At 41.6% G+C, this 24,417-nt stretch overlaps 1 protein-coding gene across 2 annotated transcripts; it reads left to right on the top strand.

Annotated features, from left to right (window-relative positions):
- The first annotated feature begins 546 nt into the window (after positions 1-546).
- LOC307222060 (arylacetamide deacetylase-like 4) lies at positions 547-16,899 on the top strand. 2 transcript variants are annotated; one of them, XM_079987099.1, is made up of 4 exons: positions 551-990; positions 3,304-3,520; positions 6,932-6,995; positions 16,100-16,899. In XM_079987099.1, the coding sequence occupies exons 1-4, from the start codon at positions 706-708 to the stop codon at positions 16,872-16,874; spliced, it is 1,341 nt and encodes a 446-aa protein (XP_079843225.1). In that variant the 5' UTR covers positions 551-705; the 3' UTR covers positions 16,875-16,899. The 2 variants fall into 2 exon arrangements, with proteins under 2 accessions (XP_079843226.1, XP_079843225.1); XM_079987100.1 differs by lacking the exon at positions 3,304-3,520 and having other exon boundaries at positions 547-990.
- Positions 16,900-24,417: the final 7,518 nt, after the last annotated feature.

Consider the following 24,417-nt stretch of genomic DNA (forward strand, 5'->3'; position numbering starts at 1 on the left):
ACCATCCCAAGAGATGGTAAACTTTCTGCAGCACTGTCCTGAGGATGTCCTTTGTCTAAATATCCAAAGACTGTACTGGCCAGTGTTTTTGTTAAGTTTCTAGAAAACTGATGTAGAGCTGTATAGTTAGATCCAACTATACGCATGCTTTTGGGAGCTAGTGGGGACCCCTTTCATGTTCACTCTTTTTCTAAATTGTTGTATTTCCGGTGTAGCTATCTTGTTGCATTTCTTCTATTCCAGTGCATTTGTTCCTGGATTGATGGCTAGTGCTGGATTCAGCTATGACATCTTTGGGAAAGAAATATGAAGTGCAATGCTCATGCTGAATCTGTTACACTTCAGAATCTGTCGGTTTTAAACATATTACTGTAACCAAGTGACTTAATAAAAGCTGCACGGTGTTGTTATCACTGTGTTTGCCGGAGGGGTTTGGGCTTCAGCATAAGGATTAAACTCTAAAGTTAACCAACTGTAAAAGCAAAAAGTGGAGTTGTATGAGCAGCAATTGGTCTTTGGCAACAGCAACTGACAGGGCAGGATTGGCTCCATCATTCCAGCCACACAGCACTCATCTTTTCTGGCACACCCATACTTCCCGTCTGAAGAATAGCTGTGATATTATAGAATTAAGGATGGCCTGGAATGTGTGACCTGACTATTAAAGGGATTAGTTTTTCCCCTATCACCTGAGATCTGTGTGGGATGGCAAGGGATGCTGTGTTTCACAGGGCATTAAATACTTCCATGCCAAAGTCACTTGCGTCGGCTACAAGGAAATTCCCTTCTTTGGTGCCTCTTCGCTTAAGGAGAATGGCATTCAGTGAAACTCTGTGGATGCTGACATTATATGTGGCCATTTTAATCCATTCTTTGCTGCTTGCATGGGGAGTTTATTACCATCTCACCAGGACCCACATTCCTCCAGGAATCACCCATGGTGCAAAATTACAAATTATAAGTATGGCTTCGGGATATCTCTTCGGACTGGTAAGTGTGTGTATGATCATTTTCTCTTACTGAGCAACTTGTATGGGATACAGACTGCCTGTGTCTGTCAAGGGAAGAGGGAGCATCTTTGAGTTCCAACTTGTATCTTGTGAATTACTCTGCCCATCTGTAATATCTCCACCCCCCAACCACAATGCCTTCCACACTTCAAGCAAATGAGGGTTTTTTTGGGTTTTTTCTTGCATGCAGCCTGAGTAGTGGTTTTTCTTTTCAGAGCACTTACACGAATTCCGTCCAGCTGTCATATTTACAGTGTTACAAGTCTCTCCCTCTGAAAATGCAGTAATAAAGAGCCCACTTGTGATATTTCAGTGGTTCAGTGCTTGGACGTTGTTCCAGTAATCCGACGTTTTGCCCCTAAATAGCTTAGTCATTGAGTTTTGTAGCAACTAATATACAAGAGAAGACAGTATGTAAATGGCTTAAAGCAGGGTTATATCTGTCCCCATCGGCGTGTTTCCATCGGGAGCAAGGCCGTCTTTAGCATATGCGCTGCCGGGGTGTAAAGATTCGCTCAGCACCCCCAAATTTAGTTTAGCCCCCAAATTAACTTTTATTATGTTTATGTCAGACACCATGCCTTATCTCTTGTTTATGAGAGAAGGGAGGGGAAAGAAACAAACTTTTTTATTTGCTCATTTATTTACAATACGCTTAGACTTAAGTACACAACACCACCACATTTAACATAAGTATTGTTTAGGCACCTACTTAGGAGAAACATCAGTCGTGTCAAAGGTGCCGCTGCTGCATAGCAGCTCAATGCAATACATACCATAATATTTTGATGTAAGAGTTAATTTTGCGTGCACAGCGCCATTGTGAATGACAAGCGTTGCCTTTGAGTCTGACAAGTGCCACCGTTGTAAATGACAAGCGGCGCACAAAATCGAAAGTCCTTTAGTGAAACAGTAGGTATACATTTCAGTAATACCTAGGTATATATGTATTTTGTTTCTCTAGCTTGATCAAAATTATTTATAATTTCATAACAGGTAGATAGTTAAGAGCTTAGGTGGCTTCAGTGGCAGGCACCTGGCACCCCCCAGAATTCAGCGCCCGGGTGCCCCGCGCCCCTTGCACCCCCGGATAAATACGGCTGTGATCAGGAGGAGCATAAAAAGAGGACTATATCCTACTGTGGTGTTAGAGCATTCCTACCTAAAGGGGGAAATCCGCCTCTCTTTCCATTGCATTTTGATTCTGAATCCTGTGCTCCATCCTGCTACTCATCCTGCCCACCCCAACTTTTTAAAAAAGCGCTCATGTTTGGTTTCTCTCCATTTCTCCCCACCCCTTCTTAATATTAAATGTTAATCCTTGTGAAAATGCACAAGCATTTTAGTACATACTTCTTCAGGGGTGCCAACTTGAATAAAATATTGGGATGTGACATATTTGAAAGCCCATCAACCTGGTGGTGGTGGTGGGGGGGTGTTTCGGCCCCCTCTAGTATCTTAGGGTAGGGACCTTGGTCCCTAGCATTTGTCTCCTAAGCATCTAATATCCCTCCTATTATTTCTGCTCGGTTGTGACTAATAAACGTATTTGCAAGCAATGGACCTTAATGTGCTGTATTTTCATATGTCATTAGGTAAGACGTTTAGGTAGGGTTGTTGTTGTTGTTGTTGTTGTTGTTAAAAGGCAAATAAATTTAATTTCCCCCATCCCTATTTATCACTACAGGTGACAAAAAGTGGGTGAAGCCAGAAGAGATTCGGGAAATGAGAGTGATCCCAACTGTTAGGGTCAGGGCTGGCAAGGGGGAAAGATGTGATTAATTTGTGCCATTTTAAGTCGGGATGTGGGTGGCGCTGTGGGTTAAACCACAGAGCCTAGGACTTGCCGATCAGAAGGTCGGTGGTTCGAATCCCCGCGACGGGGTGAGCTCCCATTGCTCGGCCCCTGTTCCTGCCAACCCAGCAGTTCGAAAGCACCTCAAAGTGCAAGTAGATAAATAGGTACCACTCCGGTGGGAAGGTAGTAAACAGTGTTTCCTTGCACTGTTCTGGTTCACCAGAAGTGGCTTAGTCATGCTGGCCACATTACCCAGAAGCTGTACGCCGGCTCCCTCGGCCAATAAAGCAAGATGAGCACCGCAACCCCAGAGTCGGCCATGACTGGACCTAACGGTCAGGGGTCCCTTTACCTTTACCTAAGGTGGACGTTGGCATTTCTCTGCCTCTCAGTTCTGGTTCCCTCCATGGCAGGAGGTTGGGCTTTGGGCTTTTCACTGTGAATGCAAAAAGATCCGAAGCAGATCATGGATGCTAAATGTTTTGGTCCAAATAGGGGCTGCTCCTGGAAAAACTTGGCGTTTGCCACAGGTATATGATCTGGAGGATCTTAGATGTTTGGATATCACCAAAACACTACCAAGGGATGGTAATAAAGGACCTGGTTTTCGATGGGGTGCCAGTCAGGGTGCACTGGCCCCAAACATCACCTGCTGAGAACAGGAGAGGAGTGATGTATTTTCATGGAGGTATTGCTCTCTTCGGAACAATGCGTAAGTTCTTTGAAAGCATCTTAAAACTATATTGTTCTAGGATAATTTGGGAGTTCTGAAATGTTTGCCATGGAGGGTGGTGGGAGTGGTTTGTACTGCCCCTGTATGCATCTCAAGTTATATTCATATGGCAGGATGGGATCCTATTACAAGAAAATGAGACAATCCATTCACACTGGTGACCATTTCTGTATTCTCACCAGCCTTAATGGTCAATGAAAAATCCTTAAAATGCCAAAGAGCATGTTTCTGCTTTGTACGCTGTAATGGTTGTAAGGGGTTACTTGCGCGTAAGTTGCCTTCAATTTCGGTTAGATTGCCTGGCTCACCATGCCTTGGCTGACAGCCCACACTCCGTGGCCGGTCAGTCGCTTGCAGAATCCGTCAGTGGGCGTTTCTTGAACCTCTTCCAGCATAAGAGCTGTTTGACACCAAGTCTCCTCCTACTTTCCCTGCGCGGAACTCGTCTGCGCAAGTAAGGGGAAGGCAGAGGTGTGTCAGCGCTCTCCCCACTAGTCTCTGGTGAAGGGTCTTGGAGCCCTGTCTCCAAATCCTCCATCTCCTTCTCTTCTCTACTGGTGTTACGCTGAATTCCTTCCCCCCTGCTGGTCCCCTCTCCTGCATCGTTTTGGAGCCTTGCCTCCACCTCTCGCTCTGATGTCAGTTCCCTGACATATGCCAAATGATTTGAAAAGAGGTTCCAGAAATGGTCAGAAATAACTAAGCAGAAATGTGGACTGAGGCTTGGTCCTGTTTATATTTATGTTTATATTTATATTTATATATATATTTATTTGGTTCAGTCCAATTAAGTTTCTCTCAGAGTAGGTTCATTAGGTTTCAGGGTTTTGTTTTCCTTTTTTTTTTTACAATCCAGTGGCCTATAAATTTTATTCAATAAAATTTTATTCAATAAATAAGTAAAATAAGATAAATAGACCCAAATTAGTCATATCTGTTAATTTTAATGGATTTACTTTTTTTTCTTAGAGCAGGAGCCTTCTATCTATATTGGTACCCTGTAGTCTGTCCCAAAGTCTGGTTCTGGAGACTGTATCAAAGGCTGCTTTTAGGTCCATTGGGAGAGATAGGAAGCCCAGAACACTTGTTCTTTAGATCTTCCTTTTATGAAGAGGCACGTAATAAGATGATTGATCCCCTACTGGTGAGGCTCGCCGACCTCCTGCAAAAGCGAATACAGTGGTGCCTCGCAAGACGGAAAACCCGCTAGACGAAAGGGTTTTCCGTTTTGGAGGCGCTTCGCAAAACGAATTTCCCTATGGGCTTGCTTTGCAAGACAAAAATGTCTTGCGGGTTCCTGCGGGGTTTCCCCCCCTTTTCCCCCCTTTTCCTAAGCCCTAAGCCGCTTATCAGCTGATCCGCTGATAAGCCGCTTATCAGCTGATCCGCTAAAAGCTGCTAAACCGCTAATAGCGCTAATCCGCTAAGCTGTCAATGGGCTTGCTTCGCAAGACGAAAAAACCGCTATACGAAGAGCCTCACGGAACGGATTAATTTCGTCTTGTGAGGCACCACTGTATTTGACCTTTTGCTGTTAGGCAAAGATCAGAAGATGACCTGGATGGTTGCCAGATTCTTTCTACATATCTGTAGGCGCAGACCATTGCCCAATTCAAAATAGTCCGGCATGAAAATCCCCAAACTCGGTTCCATGGGTGACTGTGAGTCAACTCCCTGGGATAGTTTATTGTTGTACATTGTTTCTAAATTTATTGTTGTACATTGTTTTAATTGTCTGTTTTAACCATATTTGCACATCAGTTTCTAATGCCGTGAGTGTCCTCTATTTCAGAGGCTTCTACTCTGCAGCCTCTTATAGTTGTTTTAACTGCGAGTCTTTTAGTTCTTATGCTCTTACAGTTGTTTTAACTGTATGTTTTTATTTGTTTTTAGTTCTTATCTGTTTTAATTATCAATTTTTATCCACCCATTATCTGTGTTTAATCTTGTATTTTATTCAGATGTTTTTATCCTATGCTTGTTTCTTTGTCCTTATCTGCTCCAACATTTATCAGTTAAAAAAATCCTAACTGCTATTTTATTTATATGTTTTTTTTGTTTTTTATCCTGGTCTGTAAACGTAATAAAGTTCATTCATTCAATCTTTTTTTTTAAAAAAATAATAATAATTTTTATTAACAGGCCAATCACATCACATTATCCAAATCACATTAGTTCCAAATTATACAGCCAAATTGTAATTTTTTGGGGGGATACCCATACATCAAGCTCCGCACGAGTCCAAAACTCCGAACGAGTCCAAACATCACTTATATTACTGCTTTAATTAGACAGTTCTATCCAGTTCAATCCAGATAGTCCTTTATTACTTACTTTCTCTTCTTGTTGTTATCGTATATTCCTTTCTTTGCGATCGCTGATAATTTTCACAAGCAGATTGAAAACAGGCATCCTCTGTGTGGGTTTTGTACTCTTCAAAGATCATATCGCTCAGGGACAGCCTCTGTTCAATGCTTCCATAAAAAAAAATTAATCTTCGGTCTGTCCTTTACTTTTCTCAGGCTTTCCAAATAAATCAAATGAATCAGGAGGCTCTGTCAGGTCAAGCTTGCATTCCAACATTCCTTCTCTTTCGAACGATCCTGATTCTCTTCCCCCTGTCCTTCTTTCTCCGGCAAGCTTGTCTTGGCGAGACGCCATTTTTTAACTGCGTCATAAAAAATTTCCTCTTTCTCACCGTTCACCAATCCTCTCTCCTGTTATAATCCATCCCACACAGTTCTTGGATTCCTGCTTGTGATTAATAAAAACGCAACAATCTTATTTCTATCTGGGGTGAAGGGTTATTAATATCACATCGTGCAAAGAAAAAAAAAGTTTTTTCCTCCACACACACCCCTTCATTCCAAACATACAGTCTCCTAGTAGTGATTCATCAGAAAATTTACTTATCCATCCATCACTCCCGGTCACAGAGATCCATTAATCAGCAGTTTTATCTCTCGAACATTACTTGATGTAGGTACTTCAGCTTCATTCCAATCATAGCGCTAATTGGAATCGGCGTCAGGAAGATCTGACTTCACTGAGGGCTCGTGCCATCTCTCGGATCAGGGGGTACATTGTGAACACCGCTGGCAAGGCAGCGCCCCCGTCTCCTGGGGGGGGTAGGAAGACTGCATACTACCCATAGCAGCCCCTTAATTACCTCGTATGGGTCAGAGAGATGTTATTGTCGGCCATCTTCCAACGCGCCACCTGGTGGCCCCCCAAGTTCATTCATTCATTCAATGGATTTACTTTGAGGAGGGCTAATGCTGGGTGTAACTCAAAACGATTTCAATATGAATGACTAGGAAATTTTGTTATGGACGCTCCCTGCCCCCTATAGCTGTTGACTGTGTGTGTCTGTGTGTTTTCACCCCGCAGGAGCCTTTGAAAGATCATGCTGCTATATTGCCCACCAAAGTGAGTCAGTGGTTGTGAATGTCAAGTAAGTGCTTACATTCTCTTTGTAAAAAAAAGGTGTGTTAGAGTCCCCTCAGCTTCTAATCCTTCCTAAGACCTGAGCTCGGAAGAAGCCTGCTAAAATTTACATAGTGATTTGGCCAACCTCTCAAATGGACATTCCGTTTTGCATTTGGATATTTTTTATGTTCTAGGCCCCAATCATAGGATGAGTTCTGCTGGATCAGGTCAGTGAATGGCCCATTTAATCCAACATCCTGTACGCAACCAGTTGCCCATGAGAAGCCAGCAAGCGGAAACCAAGTGTAACAGCCCTCTCCCCAGTTGTGATTCTCAGAAAGTCGTATTCAGGTGCATATTGCATCATCTGTAGCTTTTGTTCAAGCACAGCCACTTTCAGGGAATGATCTGAAACCTCTGAACCTCTCCTACCCCTAGTGTGGACCGATGGGCTAGTTCATGGGTAGGCAAACTAAGGCCCGGGGGCCGGATACAGCACAATCATCTTCTCAATCCGGCCTGCGGATGGTCCGGGAATCAGCATGTTTTTACATGAGTAGAATGTGTGCTTTAATTTAAAATGCATCTCTGGATTATTTGTGGGGCATAGGAATTCATTTGTTTTCCCCCCTTCAAAATATAGTCCGGCCCCACACAAGGTCTGAGGGACAGTGGACCGCCCCCCCCCAATGAAAAAATTTGCTGACCTCTAGTTTGTCCATTTCTTTCTTTTTTAAAAAATAATATTTATTACCTTTTCCAACAATTTAGACACTACAGAAAAGAAAAACCATACAATACAATACAATACAATACAATACAATACAATACAATACAATACAATACAATACAATACAATACAATACAATACAATACAAAAAAACTACATTACACTAACAAACACTAATATTAAACTAACGAAACAAAACAAACACAATTTAAAACACAGCAAATACTTTCAATAACTTATCTTTCATTTACTTGTTTCTGCGACCTCCTCACACCTCCCTTTTTGTATTCCACTTCTATTAATTTTTTCAGCAATTCCTTTCCATCTTCCTCTATTTTTAATCTTATAATTATCTTAACACATTCTAACCTTATTTTCCCTTTAATACTCTATTAATCTATTTATCCTTAATTCCTTATAACATTTCTACTAAAGCCATATAACTTCATTCCAACATTTTCCTAACATTCATTAATTTTACAGTAATTCCATAAATAATCTTTAAACTTTTTCCAGTCTTCTTCCACCGACTCTTCTCCCTGGTCTCGGATTCTGCCAGTCATTTCTGCCAATTCCATGTAGTCCATCAACTTCATCTGCCATTCTTCCCGGGTGGGTAAATATTGTGTCTTCCAATATTTTGCAATAAGTATTCTTGCTGCTGTTGTGGCATACATAAAGAAAGTTCTATCCTTCTTTGACACCAATTGGCCGACCATGCCCAGGAGAAAGGCCTCTGGTTTCTTCTGAAAGGTATATTTAAATACCTTTTTCATTTCATTATAAATCATCTCTCAGAAAGTCTTAATCCTTGGGCATGTCCACCAAAGGTGAAAGAATGTACCTTCAATCTCTTTACACTTCCAACATTTGTTATCGGGCAAATGATAGATTTTTGCAAGCTTGACAGGTGTCATGTACCACCTGTATATCATTTTCATTATATTCTCTCTTAAGGCATTACATGCCGTAAACTTCATACCTGTGGTCCATAACTGTTCCCAGTTAGCCATCATAATGTTATGTCCAACATCTTGTGCCCATTTAATCATAGCAGATTTCACAGTTTCATCCTGTGTATTCCATTTCAACAGCAAGTTATACATTCTTGACAAATTCTTAGTTTTAGGGTCTAACAGTTCTATTTCCAATTTTGATTTTTCCACCTGAAAGCCAATTTTCTTATCCAAATTGTAAGCCTCCATTATTTGGTAATAATCTTTATTAAGATTTTGACTAATTTTCCTATTCATTAAATGTCTCCTAGTATCCTGTTTCATCTGTCTACAAAACAATTCAGGGTTAATCACAATTGTCATGCATGGATTATTCTCTTTTCATGCACACAGTGGCCATGATTCCTAGAATTTATTCTTTGCAGTGCTCTGGAATGGACATTAGGGTTGCCAGCTGAAGGCAGCCCTGTTTAGGGATGTTTGTAATGACTGATGTTTTAATGTATTTTTAATCTTTTGTTGGAAGCTTTCCAATTTTGATTTTTCCACCTGGAAACCAACTTTTTTGTCCAAGTTGTATGCCTCCATTATTTGGTAATAATGGAGCCAATCTCGCACTCTGTTTTTCAATTTTTCAAAACTATGCAGTTTTATTCTGTCTCCATCTTGTTCCAGAATTTCCCAATATTTTGGCCATTTGGCCTCCATATTGAGTTTTTTTGTGTGCCATCGCTTCCATTGGTGACAACCATCTTGGGGTTTTATTTTCTAACAAATCCTTATATCTTATCCAGACATTAAACAGTGCTTTTCTAACAATATGGTTTTTAAATGCTTTATGTGCTTTTACCTTATCATACCACAAATATGCATGCCACCCAAAAACATTGTTGAAACCTTCTAAGTCCAGCACCTCAGTATTTTCAAGAAGCAGCCATTCTCTCAGCCAGCAAAAAGCAGCTGATTCATAATAAAGTTTAAGAACTGGCAGGGCAAATCCACCTCTTTCTTTAGCATCAGATAATATATTGAATTTTATTCAAGGCTTCTTGCCCTGCCAGACAAATCTAGAAATATCTCTCTGCTACTTCTTGAAACAACCCATCTTGTCCAAAATTTGCAATGTTTGAAACAAAAACAACATCCTTGGCAATACATTCATTTTTATCACAGCAATTCGGCCTAACAATGATAACTTCAAATTTGACCATATTTCCAAGTCCTTTTTCACTTCAATCCAACATTTTTCATAGTTATCCTTAAACAAGTTCACATTCTTGGCAGTCATATTAACCCCTAAATATTTCACTTTCTTAACCAATGTTAATCCTGTCTCCTCCTGAAACTTCTCTCTCTCATTTGCAATTAAATTTTTCTCTAAAACCTTAGTTTTCATCTTGTTCAAGTTAAAACCTGCTACCTTGCCAAATTCTTGAATCAGTTCCAGTACCCTTTTGGTACTAGATTTTGGCTCCTGTAAAGTCAATACTAAATCATCAGCAAATGCTTTCAGTTTGTACTGTTTAGCTCCCACTTGTATACCTTTAACCAACTGGTCCTTTCTAATCATATTTAGCAAAACCTCCAGGACCGATATGAAAAGCAATGGAGAGATTGGGCAACCTTGTCGTGTTCCTTTCTCAATCTTAAACTCTTCTGTCACTACATTGTTCACAATTAATTTTGCCTTTTGTTCTGAATAAATTGCACCTATACCATTTTCAAAACCTTGACCTACCTCCATCCCCTGTAAATTTTTCTTCATAAAACTCCAAGAAATATTATCAAAGGCTTTCTCCGCATCCACAAATATCAGAACTGCCTTAGTATTTATATTCACTTGTAATTTTTCTAAGATATTAATTATGTTCCTCATATTGTCAGACAAATGTCTGCCCGGGAGAAAGCCCACTTGATCTTTATGAATTTCTTCTACTAACACTTTTTTTTAATCTTTTAGCCAAAATGTCTGCAAAAATTTTGTAGTCCACATTAAGCAGCGATATGGGGCGGTAATTCTTAAGCTGTGCTTTTTCAGTCTCTGATTTTGATATAAGTGTAATATAAGCTTCCTTCCACGACTCTGGTGCCCTTTTCCCTTCCAATATTTCATTACAGACTTCCTTCAATGGTTGTATTAACCATTCTTTCAAAGTTCTGTAATATCTTGAAGTCAAACCATCTGGTCCTGGAGATTTACCTAATTGCATGTTCTGGATGGCCCCTTCCACTTCCTGATCCGTAATTTTATAATTCAACATTAACTTATTTTCCTGAGAGATTTTCTGTAGTCCATTTATTTTCAAAAATTGATCAATATCCATTTCTTTCTGCTTCTCCTGTGTATAAAGTTGTTTAAAATACCTCTGGAAGCACTTCCTAATCTCCACTGGGTTCTGTATATTCTTTCCTTCCAAATTCGTAATAGTATTAAGTTTTTGTCTTTTTTTCATTTGCCAAGCCAACAATTTCCCGCACTTATTTGCCGATTCAAATGTCTTTTGTCTCATCTGTTTGATCTTCCATTCTGTTTCCTGATTCATCAATTTCATATATTGTACTTGATATAACTTTATCTCTTTCAGGATCTCCTGTGATTTTGGTTTTGCTCTCAGTTTCGTCTCTCCTTCCTTTATTTTCTCCAGGATTTTATCCTTTTTTTCATTTTGAGTTCTCTTCTTAATTGCATTCTGTTGTATCAGGAATCCTCTCATAACCGCCTTACTTGCGTCCCAGATTACTCTTTTTTCCACTGTAGTGTTCATATTTATCTCAAAATAGTCTGTCAAGGTTTTTTGGGCCTTCTTGATCACTTCTTCATTCCTAAACAAAGTATCATTCATCCTCCATCTAAAGGAACCAATTGGCATCAATTTAATTTCCATCTTCACAGCATTATGATCAGAACAAGTTTTGGGGCAAATCTCCACTTTGCTGGTCTTCGGAACCAGTCCTCTACTTACCCAAATTTGGTCAATTCTTGTCCATGTCATTTTAGCCTCAGAGAAGAAAGTTCCCTCTCTTCCCAGAGGATTCTTTATTCTCCAGATATCAACTAAATTCATATTTTCAGTCATGTCAAAGAAGGTTTTTGGTAGTCTACCATCTTTGGTGACTACCTTTCTCTGTGCCTTATCCATATTTGTAGACACCACTCCATTCATATCTCCCATCAAAATCATATTGTAATCCATGTAGTCCATCAGAGTCTCGTGTAACTTCTTTAAAAATTCCGATTTTCCTTCATTTGGTGCATAGATGCCTACTATCAAGAATTTCTCTCCTTGTAACTGAATTTCAATTGCAACATATCTTCCTTGGTCATCTTTGAATATAAATTTCGGTGATAGGCTCTCCTTTGCATAAAGAACTACTCCTCTTTTTTTAACTTTATCTGATGAGATAAATTCATGGCCCAATCTTTTATTACTCAATATCTTCCAGTGTAGCCTTATCACATGTGTTTCTTGTAGACAAATCAAGTCCAATTGTTCTTTTTTCAGTAAATGAAAGACTCTCCGCCTTTTTTCCGGGGAGTTCAGTCCATTCACATTCCAACTCAATACTTGCAATGCCATGGTATAATTACTCTGATTTTCCTCCAACTGCACCCAATGCTTGCTCTTCTTCTGTTAGTGGTGTTGGTGTCACATTCACTGGGGGATCCAGTCCAAAGGATAATGCTGATATATCCAATATTCCCCTATTTGGTGATCTTCTATCCAATGCTCTTTGCTCTAGTCCTCTATCTGATGATCTTCTATCCGGTGCTCTTGGCTGTTTTCCAAGTCCCTTCTGCAAATCTTCTTCGTATTTATACAAAAACTTTACTTTATCTTCTACTGATCTTATTTTATTTTCCTTCCTTTGAAACTGAAGGATAGACCTTGGGGAAACTCCCACCTGAAGATGATTTTGTTCCTTCTCAGCAGGTCAACCAAATCTCCATAGTTAGACCTAAGATCCAAAAGATATTTCGGGATGTCTTTAAAAATTTCCACTCTTGACTGTTGTACTTCCAAAGTCTTCTGGTAGTGCCAACCCAAAATTCTGCCTCTCTCTTCTTTAGTTCGGAGGGTAATCAAACAGTCTCTTATTCTATTCTTCTCTTTTTTCCCTCCTCTTCCAAGTCTAATGGCCCTCACAATTCTGAACTCCTCTTGATCCAAGTCCAAGTCCCAAAAATCAGCAAATTCCTGCGTGAGAAAGTCTATCAAACTGTCCTTCTCCAGTTTAGGTAAAGCTCTGATCCTCAAATTCGTCTGTTTTTCTTTGAGCTCAATCATAGAAAGCATCAACTTGTGGTTCTCAAGTTGCCTCTGTAGGGCTGGGACACTCTCTCTCTCCAGTTGTGTTACTTTACCTTCCAAAGCAGCAACTTTTTCCCTAGCTTCCTCTGCGGTCTGCCGTATCAAAGTAGATTCCTGTATCAATTTCTGGATGGTTTCTGAGTTAGTATTCACCTTTTGTCCCAAATTATTTATACTTTCTGTATTTAAGTCGCTTTTAATAGTTGCAGCATCCACTTTCGCATTTGTCGCGTCTGCTTTCTTGTTAAGTTGTTCCAATGAATCATTTATCTTACTTAATGCAACCGCTAAGGCCTCTTCTGTTAACATTCCTCTTGATTTAGAATGCACTGGTACAGCCGCAGGGGGGCCTGATGTTGAGGCTCTCCTAGATTGCTGTCAGGTCTTCCCAGACCTTGTTGTTTTTTCTGGAATTGACTGGTCTATTTTTTCCTTTCCATCTGCCATAACACTTAAGAAATTCAAGGTCAGTCCCACAGTCACACAGTTTTTATCTTGCAGCTGGAAATTCCCCTAATCCAGGTCTTGTAACAGTTTCAAAAGCTTCCTCTAGGGGGAAACAGTTGCTGTTTGTATTAATCCGTAATGTCCCCTTTTAAAACTCAGTTCAAACAATAAAGTTACAGTTTTCAGTTACTTTTACGCCTTTTTAAGGTCAGACGGAGACAATTGAAACAATGTATCTCTCTTATTTAGCTAGCTGTTAGCGAACGTTCTATTCACAGTCAATGAACAATCCAAAGCACGTCAGTCTTACTAGCAGCCCGTTTCCAGGTTCGGAGCGGTGGTATTTTAACTTCCTTCACTCTCTCCTGCAAGCATATACAATCCAAAACTTCCCCCCTCTTTTCCTGCTTCCAAGGGGGGTTTAATATTTTTTACTGATGGAAATTTAGTCCTTTACAGTAGGCTTTCCAAGACTTTAGCTTGCAGCCTCTTTGCTTCAGTCTATTTAAGAAAGGGGAAGGTGGACTTCCTGTTTTGAACCTCCCCGTTTCGGTGCCAAATGAAGACGTTTAAAAATCCAATTCTTCACTCTACTCTCGGGTAGTTGCTTTAAGATCAAATTGTCCACAGGAAAAAGTCAGCGCTCTCAGGCAACAGCTATGCAGTTTCGCTCCGTGGAAAAAGCAGTCGATTCGAAGCACCATGCCGCTCACCCCACGTCGCTCCGGATCCCCGAAACCGGGTTTCCCCGTGAGTAGGGGAGGCGCAAAAGGTGCCCGCCGATTCCCACGTTCACAGGCTTCGCCCGCCTGTGATTTTTAATGGGTCTCCGCCTTCGCCGTGGTGGCCAGACCCAGATTTCCACGAGGCAAATTCCTCCCGATCAGAGGAATTCCGCCATTACCGGAGGCACCAACCCGGAAGTCTCTCTAGTTTGTCCATTTCATTTTTTCTCAGTTTCTTCCTTTTGCTTAAGTCTTAAATTCAGTTCTCCACATAAGCTTGCCTTTAAAAAGAGTCCTCATAAAAACTGTTTGAATTCTTGTATGAATTCACCCTTATTTTTGTATGTTATTTTCAAGAATATACATATGCATTTTTATGCCCACTTTACCCCAGTAAAGCATTTAGTTCTATACATTCCTCGGCTGGAAAACTGCACTGTGTATGTTTCAAAGGATGATTGTGTTTCTGTTTGTGCACTGTGTACGGAAACTTCAAATTACCATATTTTTTGCTCTATAAGACTCACTTTTTCCCTTGTGGTCTGGTGCGTCTTATAGAGCGAAAAATACAGTAGGTGTGTTTATCTGCAGAGGTGAACTGAACTGGAATTTCTTCCCCAACGCTACCCAAGGTGGAGCATGAAAAGAAAGAGAGGAGCAAAATTCCTATAAAATCTTATAGAATCTCAGTCCACAACTATCATTTCTCTTTCTCAGTGTCATATAGATATTTTTGTTTCATTTCAATTGAAATAGAAACAGACATCATAATGGCATAGCACAGTTTGCAAGAATACCTCAGAATATACATAGTTAATCCTTAACCCTTCTTGGGATGCGGGTGGTGCTGTGGTCTAAACCACTAAGCCTAGGGCTTGCTGATTGGAAGGTCGGCGGTTCGAATCTCCACGACGGGGTGAGCTCCCATTGCTCGGTCCCTGCTCCTGCCAACCTAGCAGTTTGAAAGCACGTCAAAGTGCAAGTAGATAAATAGGTATCGCTCCAGCGGGAAGGTAAACGGCATTTCCGTGTGCTGCTCTGGTTTCACCAGAAGTGGCCTAGTCATGCTAGCCACATGACATGGAAAAACTGTCTGCAGACAAACGTCTCTCCCTTGGCCAGTAAAGTGTGATGAGCGCAGCAACGCCAGAGTCCTTCGCAGCTGGACTTAACTGTCAGGGGTCCTTTACCTTTACCCCTTAACCCTATTGTTGTTTTCATGTTTCAGCTTTACCTTATTTTTTTGGAGTTCTATGGTTTGCCATATTTCTGAATTTCTCAGACGTATCCAAAATATTGCAATCGGCAGCAATGTCGGGGTGGAAATTGACAAAATGTCCAGGAAAATCAGCAACTTTTCTTTCCAGATTTCCACTGTTTTACTCTTAGTTGGAGATGAGCTGTGGCGTTTATTTAGCTCTACAGTATACTAGTATAATCTGAGGGTGCTTTATTTTGATGAGAGAATTAAAAACAGTGGCCCTAAACTGAGAGATTAAAATAAAACCCAGATAGCTTGAAAATTCAAAGCAATATACCAGGGTTGGAAACCTCAGGGATGTGGGCTGAATGGAGCACTCTGTCCCTCAGAACTCACCCCAGATGACCACCTCCATAGTCCCTGTTTTGTGTGTGTGTGTGTGTGCGCGCGCACACACACACACACACACACACTTCATCTGCCTGGCTGGAATGTGCATATTTTGCAAAGTTGGAGGAATGTGTGGTGTTCATAGGAAGTAGCCTACGAGTACAAATATAAACTTTTCATTTTATGTCTGCTTAGGCTCTGGTTCCACCCATCATGTAGTCCCCAGAAGGTTGCACAGACAGGAATTTGCCCCGTGGGGTAAAAAAAGACACACCCCCAATACAAACCTTCAATATGCCATGAAGAAACATGCTCATTTTCTATGCAATGTACACTGTTGAATTTATAAAATCTCTCTCTTTCATGTAAGTTTCCGGTTAGCTCCTGAGCATCTGTATCCAACTCCGGTATTGGACTGCCGTACTGCTGCAATCCACTTTTTGAAGCATGCAAAGGAATACGGAGTGGACCCCAACCGAATTGCCATTGGAGGGGACAGTAGCGGGGGCACGATTGCTGCAGCTGTCTGTCAACAACTAGTGGCAAGGAAGGATCTCCCAAGAATGCGAGCTCAGTTCCTGGTCTACCCTTTCCTCCAAGCAGTGGACTTCAATTTGCCTTCCTATCAGCAAAACCATTCCATTCCTCTGTTGTTCAGGAAACGAGCTGTCAAACACGGTTTTAAGTATCTCACAGGGAAGATGATCAATGTGGATGGAATCCTAAAGGGCGCCCATGTCTCTGCAGATATATGGCTGAAGCACCGGAAATGGATTAATGCTGACAACATCCCAGAAGAGTTTAAGGGCAGGGGCTATGTCCCGGCAGTACCTCCTCCATTTTCGGAAAAGCTTCATGAACTCTGCAAACGAGGTTTTGAGACAATGTTTTCCCCCCTTTTAGCGGAGGATAACATCATCTGCCAGCTCCCTGAGACTTTCATTTTAACCTGTGAGTATGATCTTATCCGGGACGACGGACTGTTATACAAGAAACGTCTAGAGGACAATGGTGTGCCGGTGACATGGCGTCATCTTCAGGATGGGTTCCATGGAATGACTGTATCTTTTGGCCTGGGGCCATTTGAATTTCAAGCTGCAAGGAAATGTTTGCAGCACGTAGCAGATTTCTTAAAAGGTATATAGAAATAAATGGCCTGTTTTGTCCAGCGCTGGTAGTCTTCCCCTTCTGTGCAGGCATATTCTTTTTCATGCCCTGCTCTCCCAATCATAACATTAAAAAAACTGAAAGTCAGATCAAATGTTTGGCACAGTCTAATTTATTAAAGTCAATGTGCTGGACATAAGAAAAGCCCTACAGTTTCAGGCCAATGGTCCACCTAGTCTAGCATACTGTTCTCACAATGACCAGGTAGATGCTGTCAAGAGTCCAGGTTCCCAGCTTGATAACACAGTAAGCGTAGGTAATTAAAAAGGAGGATTTATTGTAAATACAAACAGATAACTCCGGATGGCTCTAGCCAAGCCACCGGCATTATCACTCAAGATGACCCTTCTGAAGACTCCTTCTGGTGTCGACCTTTACGTCTCTTATTTTGCTTCCTGTCTAGCAGCCCCCCAATTCGCCTCTGCCTTGGACTTTTTTGTCAGCTACAGCCTCTTCCTATTCCGAAAAACTGTCTGTGTGGCTTTTCAAGCCTTTTTGAGCTTCCTGAGACCTTCGGCTGTTTTCCAGCCCGCTCTCAGTTGTTCCCTTGGCAACTGGCTGTCCAAGGTTAGAGGGAGTCAATGCTGGCAGCTGTGTGCTCATCTCAGCCAGCGTCGACTCCAAACTTCTCTGTTCCTGACTGTATTCAGCAGCCGGATGCAAAGTTACACTGGGAGCTGGCTCATTCCTGACAGATGCCTCTTGGGACACCGACAAGCAGTGCCTGAGAAAGCTCATAGCGGCTGACATTTGGAAGCATGCTGCCTTTAACTGTAGAGGAAGAACTTAGCCTTCTCTTTCATGAATTTGTCTAATCCTCTTTTAAGTACATCCATGTTCCTGACCATCACTACCCCTTGCAGTAGCCAGCTTCACAAGTTAACTACATACTTCCTTCTCAAACCAGTAAGCAACAAACGCTTAGGAATTCTATCTGACCACGAGGGTCTTTGCGAACTGGTTTGATGACAACTTAAGCTATGCCTGCTTTATTTTAAGCAATAATGCTCTTTCCTTTCTACCTTCTTTTGCCTGTCCTGAATCTCCCAACACAGAGCGTCATAGGATGCCCCTGAGTTCTAGTGTTAGTGAGAGAGAAGAGGAAAACTTCTTCCTCTTTGTCTTCCTCTGCTGTTGGACCCATTGATGGCCCCTGGTGGGCCATCTAGTGGGATGTAGGCATTTAAGTTCATTCATATATATATATATATATAATTTACAATTTAGAATACTCATTTAAACATCCTTAAAATATCAAGGACTCCCCCTTCTTCTCTTTCCAAGGTTCATTTTGCATATCATAAATCTCTGCATTTTTTACATAAACTAAACCATTCAGTATTCCATAATGACATCCATCAAAACTTATTTACACAGTTGAATTCATCTTAATGCTGACAACGTTTCTAAGTGTACACAACCCTCCCATATATTCAATAAACATGTTCCAATCTTCTCTAAACAGATGTTCTTATTGTTCTTTTATTCTATCTGTTAAGTTTGAAAGCTGCACAATATTCCGTCAGCTTAAGTTGACTCACTCGTTTTCCATTTTTGGGCTAACAAAAGACGGGCTGCAGTAGTGGCCAGCCAGCTAGCTAAGTTCTAAGCAGAGTAGACTCCTTGAAATTAATGGGCCTGAGTTACCCATATCCATTTTTGTCAGTGGGTCTTCCCTGGCTGTGATATAACATTGGATATAGCCTAATGGGGACGGGGTGGCGCTGTGGGTAAAACCTCAGCGCCTAGGGCTTGCCGATCGTGTGGTTGGCGGTTCGAATCCCCACGGCGGGGTGAGCTCTCGTCTTTCGGTCCCAGCTCCTGCCCACCTAGCAGTTCGAAAGCACCCCTAAGTGCAAGTAGATAAATAGGTACTGCTTTATAGCGGGAAGGTAAACGGCGTTTCCGTGTGCTGCACTGGTGCTGGCTCGCCAGAGCAGCTTCGTCATGCTGGCCACGTGACCCGGAAGTGTCTCCGGACAGCACTGGCCCCCGGCCTCTTAAGTGAGATGGGCGCACAACCCTAGAGTCGGACACGACTGGCCCGTATGGGCAGGGGTACCTTTACCTTTACTTATAGCCTAATGAATATAGACATACCTTTGATCCCAAACGCCTTGCGAGTTGAATGTTTTGGCTGCTGAATGCCGCAAACCCAGAAGTGAGTGTCCCGGTTTGCGAACGTTCTTTGGAACCCGAATGTCCGACGCGGCTTCTGTGGCTTCCGATTGGCTGCAAGAGCTTCCTTGGTTTCCGAATGTTTTGGAAGTCGAACAGACTTCTGGAACAGATTCCGTTCGACTTCCAAGGTATGGCTGTATTGAACACATTGTCAGATTCTCTCTCTCTCTTCTTGTGAAATCCAGAAACTGTCAAAACAAAATTCCAACCACATCTGCAAGAGGTGAAACATTTAGCAATAAGAAGGAGCACTTGCGCAGAATGATTCCACGTGTGACATAAGTAAGACCTGTTGAGTAAACTGAACTCATTTCATTACACCCACCATGGGGAGGCTTATAACCAAACCCAAGTTAGTATTTCAATTCTCTCCATATCAGGTCAACAAGCGAGGGAATGTTTGATCCCATTCTCCTGTGATCCCCTACAGGTCAAACTTTCAAGGACCTTGAAATCACCTTGAAATGCACTCCAGTTCATCACTGACAAATGGTGGGGAAGGAAGGGTGCAAAGTATACCATTGCAATGCTGTGGTTTGACTAACTTGGCCTTATCCCAGACAGTGGTGGAGGAACCCTCTCTGGCACCTGGGGTAGGACGCCAAGGGGCAGGGCAAACCACCCAGTGGCACACATGTGACATCTGTACGGACTGCGCACGCGCAGCATCCCATACAGACTGCCCTCGGCTGCTCTACAGCTGGGGGGAGGCAGCGGGCCATCATGTCACCCCCCTGCGTGGTACCCAGGGCAGACCGCCCCCTCCACCCCCCTTCATATGCCCCTGATCCCAGAACAACTTAAATCCTGTTAGTTGGAACCAATAATGGTTAACCAGGGGCAGAATTTGGAGCCTGCTGCACACAAAGCACAAACTCTAAGACTGAGCTCTTAGGACCCTTGCTTCACCTAGCCTCTGGCTCTTCTGGTGACAGCAGATTGCTGGTTGGGGTTCCATTTAGATCTCATAAAACATGAGATATAAAAACCGGTCCCAAGGACCTTTGAAATAAAGTCTGAGTAAAATTGGTGAAGCAGCAAAAGTTTATTGATTACAAAAACATAGCTGCAAGAATGGGTGTCCAAAGGAGGCACATCTCAGGTCAGTACAACACAGGCATTTATCCTTTCACCGAGCGCAAAGTTCCTTCCTCTGCCTGCCCACTGGGTAGGGGCCTGCAAAAGTCACAGCCTATCACGACTGCCTAATTAAAATACTAAATTCTCCTCCTTTGTTTACATCTCACCCTCTCCAGACCCTCGGCGCCCAATCCCCATGATTATCATTGTACAAATATGGTCAAAGGTCCCTTAACATTTGTCTATTTACATAAGTATTCTAACCACAAGTTGTTCTAGTTACACGTGTTACACCACTATTTGTTTCAAATGCAAGCATAACCGAGTTTTATATCTTATGAAGCTAAAAGGGCAAACCGCATTTTGACCACCAGCTGTTCTAATCACAGGTGCAAACAGGCTTCGTGTCTAGGTCCCAACCACAGGCTATGTGACTTACGAACTTTTTAACCACGAATTTTGGCTAAATACGTGTTATCTGTTATCTTGTGACCTATCAGTCTCAGCATTCTTTCAGCAGTTGCAGTTCCATTATCTTAAAAGACAATATACCTTGATATTCCTTACATAAAACCCCAGTTTTAAAACAGCTGCTTTGAGAGCCAGTTCATTTCCGGGCTCGATTCAGGGGGCTCAGGTAATAATAATAATAATAATAATAATAATAATAATAATAATAATTTATTATTTATACCCCGCCCATCTGGCTGAGTTTCCCCAGCCACCCTGGGCGGCTCCCAATCAAGTGTTAAAAACAGTACAGCATTACATATTAAAAAGTTCCCTGAACAGGGCTGCCTTAAGATAGGGCTGCCTTAAGGTTAGTGCTTAAAGCCCTAAACAACTCAGGAACCCTATACCTTAAAGTCTGTTTCCTTCCCTACAGACCCTGTCAGGTGCTAAGGTTTCCAGAGGCAGCTCCCTTGGTTGTTCCACAACCCTTTGATGAGCATCTCTTAGCGTACGTTATGGTGTAGGAAAGGAAACATCTGAGTGGAGGATGAAGCACAGAAGAAAAGCTCTCCAGTGGTCTCCTCCAGAAAAACCCCATAACTGAAGTACTGCCATCCCTGGAATCTGCCCCCATTCAGGGATTTCTGAGTGGAAAACAAAATAGGTAGCCAAGTTCAAAGCCAGTTAGTTTAAAATGATTAACTGGAAAAACCAGGAATAAGTAAGGTTTACTTGTATTGTTTTAGTAATAATAAAAACTCTAGTTGGTGAGTGATTCTTGCCTCCCTGCTTTTATTCTGGGTTGTTTAACTAATTATGATATCTTGTTGTTATAATTATTGTATTTTCAGCCAGTTTTAAACTGCTGGTCTATGACCATAATAAGCTGATTGATTGAGGAATAAGTAAGGTTTAATGCAGTTCTATTCTGCAGTTGTGATTGACACCAGAAGACTGAACATAGAAAGGAGATCTACAAAGCAGATCAAGATATACAGTATTAGATTTCTGGGTGATCTGCAGGATAGTGGCATGGGCTTCTGGGCAAGTAAAACTGCAAGTTAAATAAGAGCAATAATTTATCCCATTCTTTACTTGAAAAACATGTGTATTGCTTGTGCTGCAAGCATCTTATTTATTTTATATATTTTCTCTAACCAATACAAAGAAAAAGAAAAAAAGCTGAACCAACCTGTGCAAGAAGGGGAAGACATTTCAGGCAAAGGGAGGGAGAGAAAAATTGAATATGGAATAGGAATGCAGATAGCCATTTTAAAATATTGTGAATTTTAAATAATGACATTTAAAATATAAATAAACTTTCAAACACATTGTGGTGTATGATACTTTCTATTTTCTTTATCTCCAGTTCAGCTGTTAGTTTAAGTTCACAGTCCTCAATAATTTCAAATCAATGAAATCACTGGAAGAAATCAAGTTTACTTACAACAGATGAATGATTGTGTTTGGGAGATGTTAACAACGATTATTATTTTTTAAATAGACAGTTCAAAAGACTCTGGGACAACAATCCAAATTTATAATTCTAGGGAATTTAAGATACCTATGCAAATACTCCAATATTTTTATGAGCAGTAACTGATGGTAGGGATTCCCCCCCCCCCCCCCGTTTATTGAAAAGGAGAATGCTTTGTCTTGCAAGAGAAACTGTGGGTTTTAAGTTCTGCTTATTCATTTATCTACTTTATTGGGATATATATGTATGTTAATTGGTGTTACTTCTATACAGATGTGCAGTTCGATTGGTTTGCTAAACCTTTTCATTGTAAGGGTCTGAGAACTAGATCTATTGTGCTTGATTAACAGCCCCATTTGCCTAACCCACCCTGCAGGGTTTCTATGAGGCTAAACCATTGGAAAGCTGTGCAATCATATTCCCTTTCATTGCAACTTCTTCTGCCTCTTGTAAAGTAAGTGGGAGGTAGACCTTTTGCTTATCTGACAAGAGCAAGACGGAGAGCACTAATTATCTGTTACAAATGAACACACCTTACATTACCAAATCCTCATCTCATAAAATTGCAACCAGCATTGCTCCTGTGTCGTGTAAACCCATTCAAGTTAAACAAAACAACTAACTTGGATCTGTTCATTTCAGGCCCACTGAATTGAAAACAACCTATATTCACATGTCATGCCAAAAACATTACTCTTCCTCTGGATTCATGACATGTGTTGGATATGTCCCATCTTTACCTCATTGTTTTGTTAAGATGGTGTAACAGCCTTACCTCTTGGCAACACCTTCTTAATAGGCTTTTATTTCAATCCAGATAGTCCAGGCTATCTTCCTCACTGTTGCATTATAAAACCAGTTTGGGAGGCTGGGGAGTCTGATCACATACCAATATAATTTGACTCCTTCCAGCTGCAGCAAATCATTCCTATCATTTCTACAGACTTGCTAATGTCTAGGGTTGTGTTGGAGGCACAAGATTCCACTTCCCTACCACTAAGAGCCTTCCCCTTATTGCCCCAAATGAGGTCAATATAGAAGTTTTTATCCAACCCTTTCACATACAGAGGTGTGGCACAGTTGATAAGAAACTAGCATCCATACCCTCAACCTTAGTCCCGCTTCCTTATATATCACAATTTTAGGTTCAATATCTACTACTCTTTCCATAGTGGGACTCCATTGCCTGCAAGACTGTTGTGAAAACAATGTGTCACTTACAGGCTCACAACTCTTGGAACACTTGGAAGATTCAGGAATGGATTGGTTCGTACCCACCGATTTATCAGCATCTTAAAAGACCCTCTTGTGCACAGTATAACTACTGTAGCCCTGAAACCTTCAGAATATCTAGAAGTAGAAGCTCCCAGAAAGGCAAGGTCTCTGTGATATATTCCCTGCTGATACAATCAAGTTCTTTCCACTAGTTACTTTGAAATCAGTGTAGGCAAACTTTAAGATTCAGAATGGTTTATAAGATCTTTCTTTATTAAAAATGGTTTTCATTTATGTACATTTCAATAGTAATTTAACTATAATTCAGACATTTCAAATCTCGACTTCCTTCCTCCTCTTTCTGCGGTTCGTTTTTTTAATCACCATTCCCTGCATATTCTAAGTTATATTAAATCATTCTTTTATTCATCTATTGTGTGGACAGGCAGAGTCCCCCCAACATGAGGCGACCCCTGAGCAGAATAATGACTCAAGACAACATGCTATGGGATTAAAATTGGCCACAACTTTATTAAGTTTCAGATGTAGGGAGACCTTGGCTCAGGCATTGGGCATTTATACTTCCCAGTCCCCAGCCAGGGATCTGGGAGACTTCAGGGTTATCCAGAATGTGTGGGGATTGGGCTGGCTCTGGAGAACATATGTTCAAGCAGAGAGAGCCCCCACCCCCGTTTCACTGCCTTTGGAGGGGAGAGCAATGACAAACTCTCGGCATATGGCCAATGCCTCCCCCTCAAGACTCCTTTAATGGGGAACCCTGGTATCACCACCGCAAGGGGGGCGTGGGTCACAACTTAATGCCCCCCCTTTTAGGAAGATAGACTAAAGGATTCCACCCAAGGCCTGAAACCACCAAAGTTGTGATGTTTTGCTACAGGGAAGGCAAAACCTGCCAAGGCAAGAAAATTCCTTTCCAGCCCTTCAACAGTGACCCTGATGTAGCAGCGCCTGCGTACCTGTGGAGAAGAGGTTAACCTGCAAAAGAAGACTTAACTGAGGGAGGGGAGGGTGGGAGAAGCTGTGGAGCCAACTTCCGCTTCACCAGTAAGATTCACCTTCTATTGTGTGGGCAGGACGGTCCCTCCCCTTACCTG

Source organism: Podarcis cretensis (assembly GCF_951804945.1).
Source record: "Podarcis cretensis genome assembly, chromosome: 8".
Lineage (NCBI taxonomy): Eukaryota > Metazoa > Chordata > Lepidosauria > Squamata > Lacertidae > Podarcis > Podarcis cretensis.

Bases quoted from the DNA above. Each gene is read 5' to 3' on its own strand.
- LOC307222060 (XM_079987099.1), top strand. From the start codon at position 706: ATGGCAAGGGATGCTGTGTTTCACAGGGCATTAAATACTTCCATGCCA. The intron at 991-3,303 runs GTAAGTGTGTGT...TGGTCCAAATAG, and splicing joins CGGGATATCTCTTCGGACTG to GGGCTGCTCCTGGAAAAACT. The intron at 6,996-16,099 runs GTAAGTGCTTAC...CTTTCATGTAAG, and splicing joins TCAGTGGTTGTGAATGTCAA to TTTCCGGTTAGCTCCTGAGC.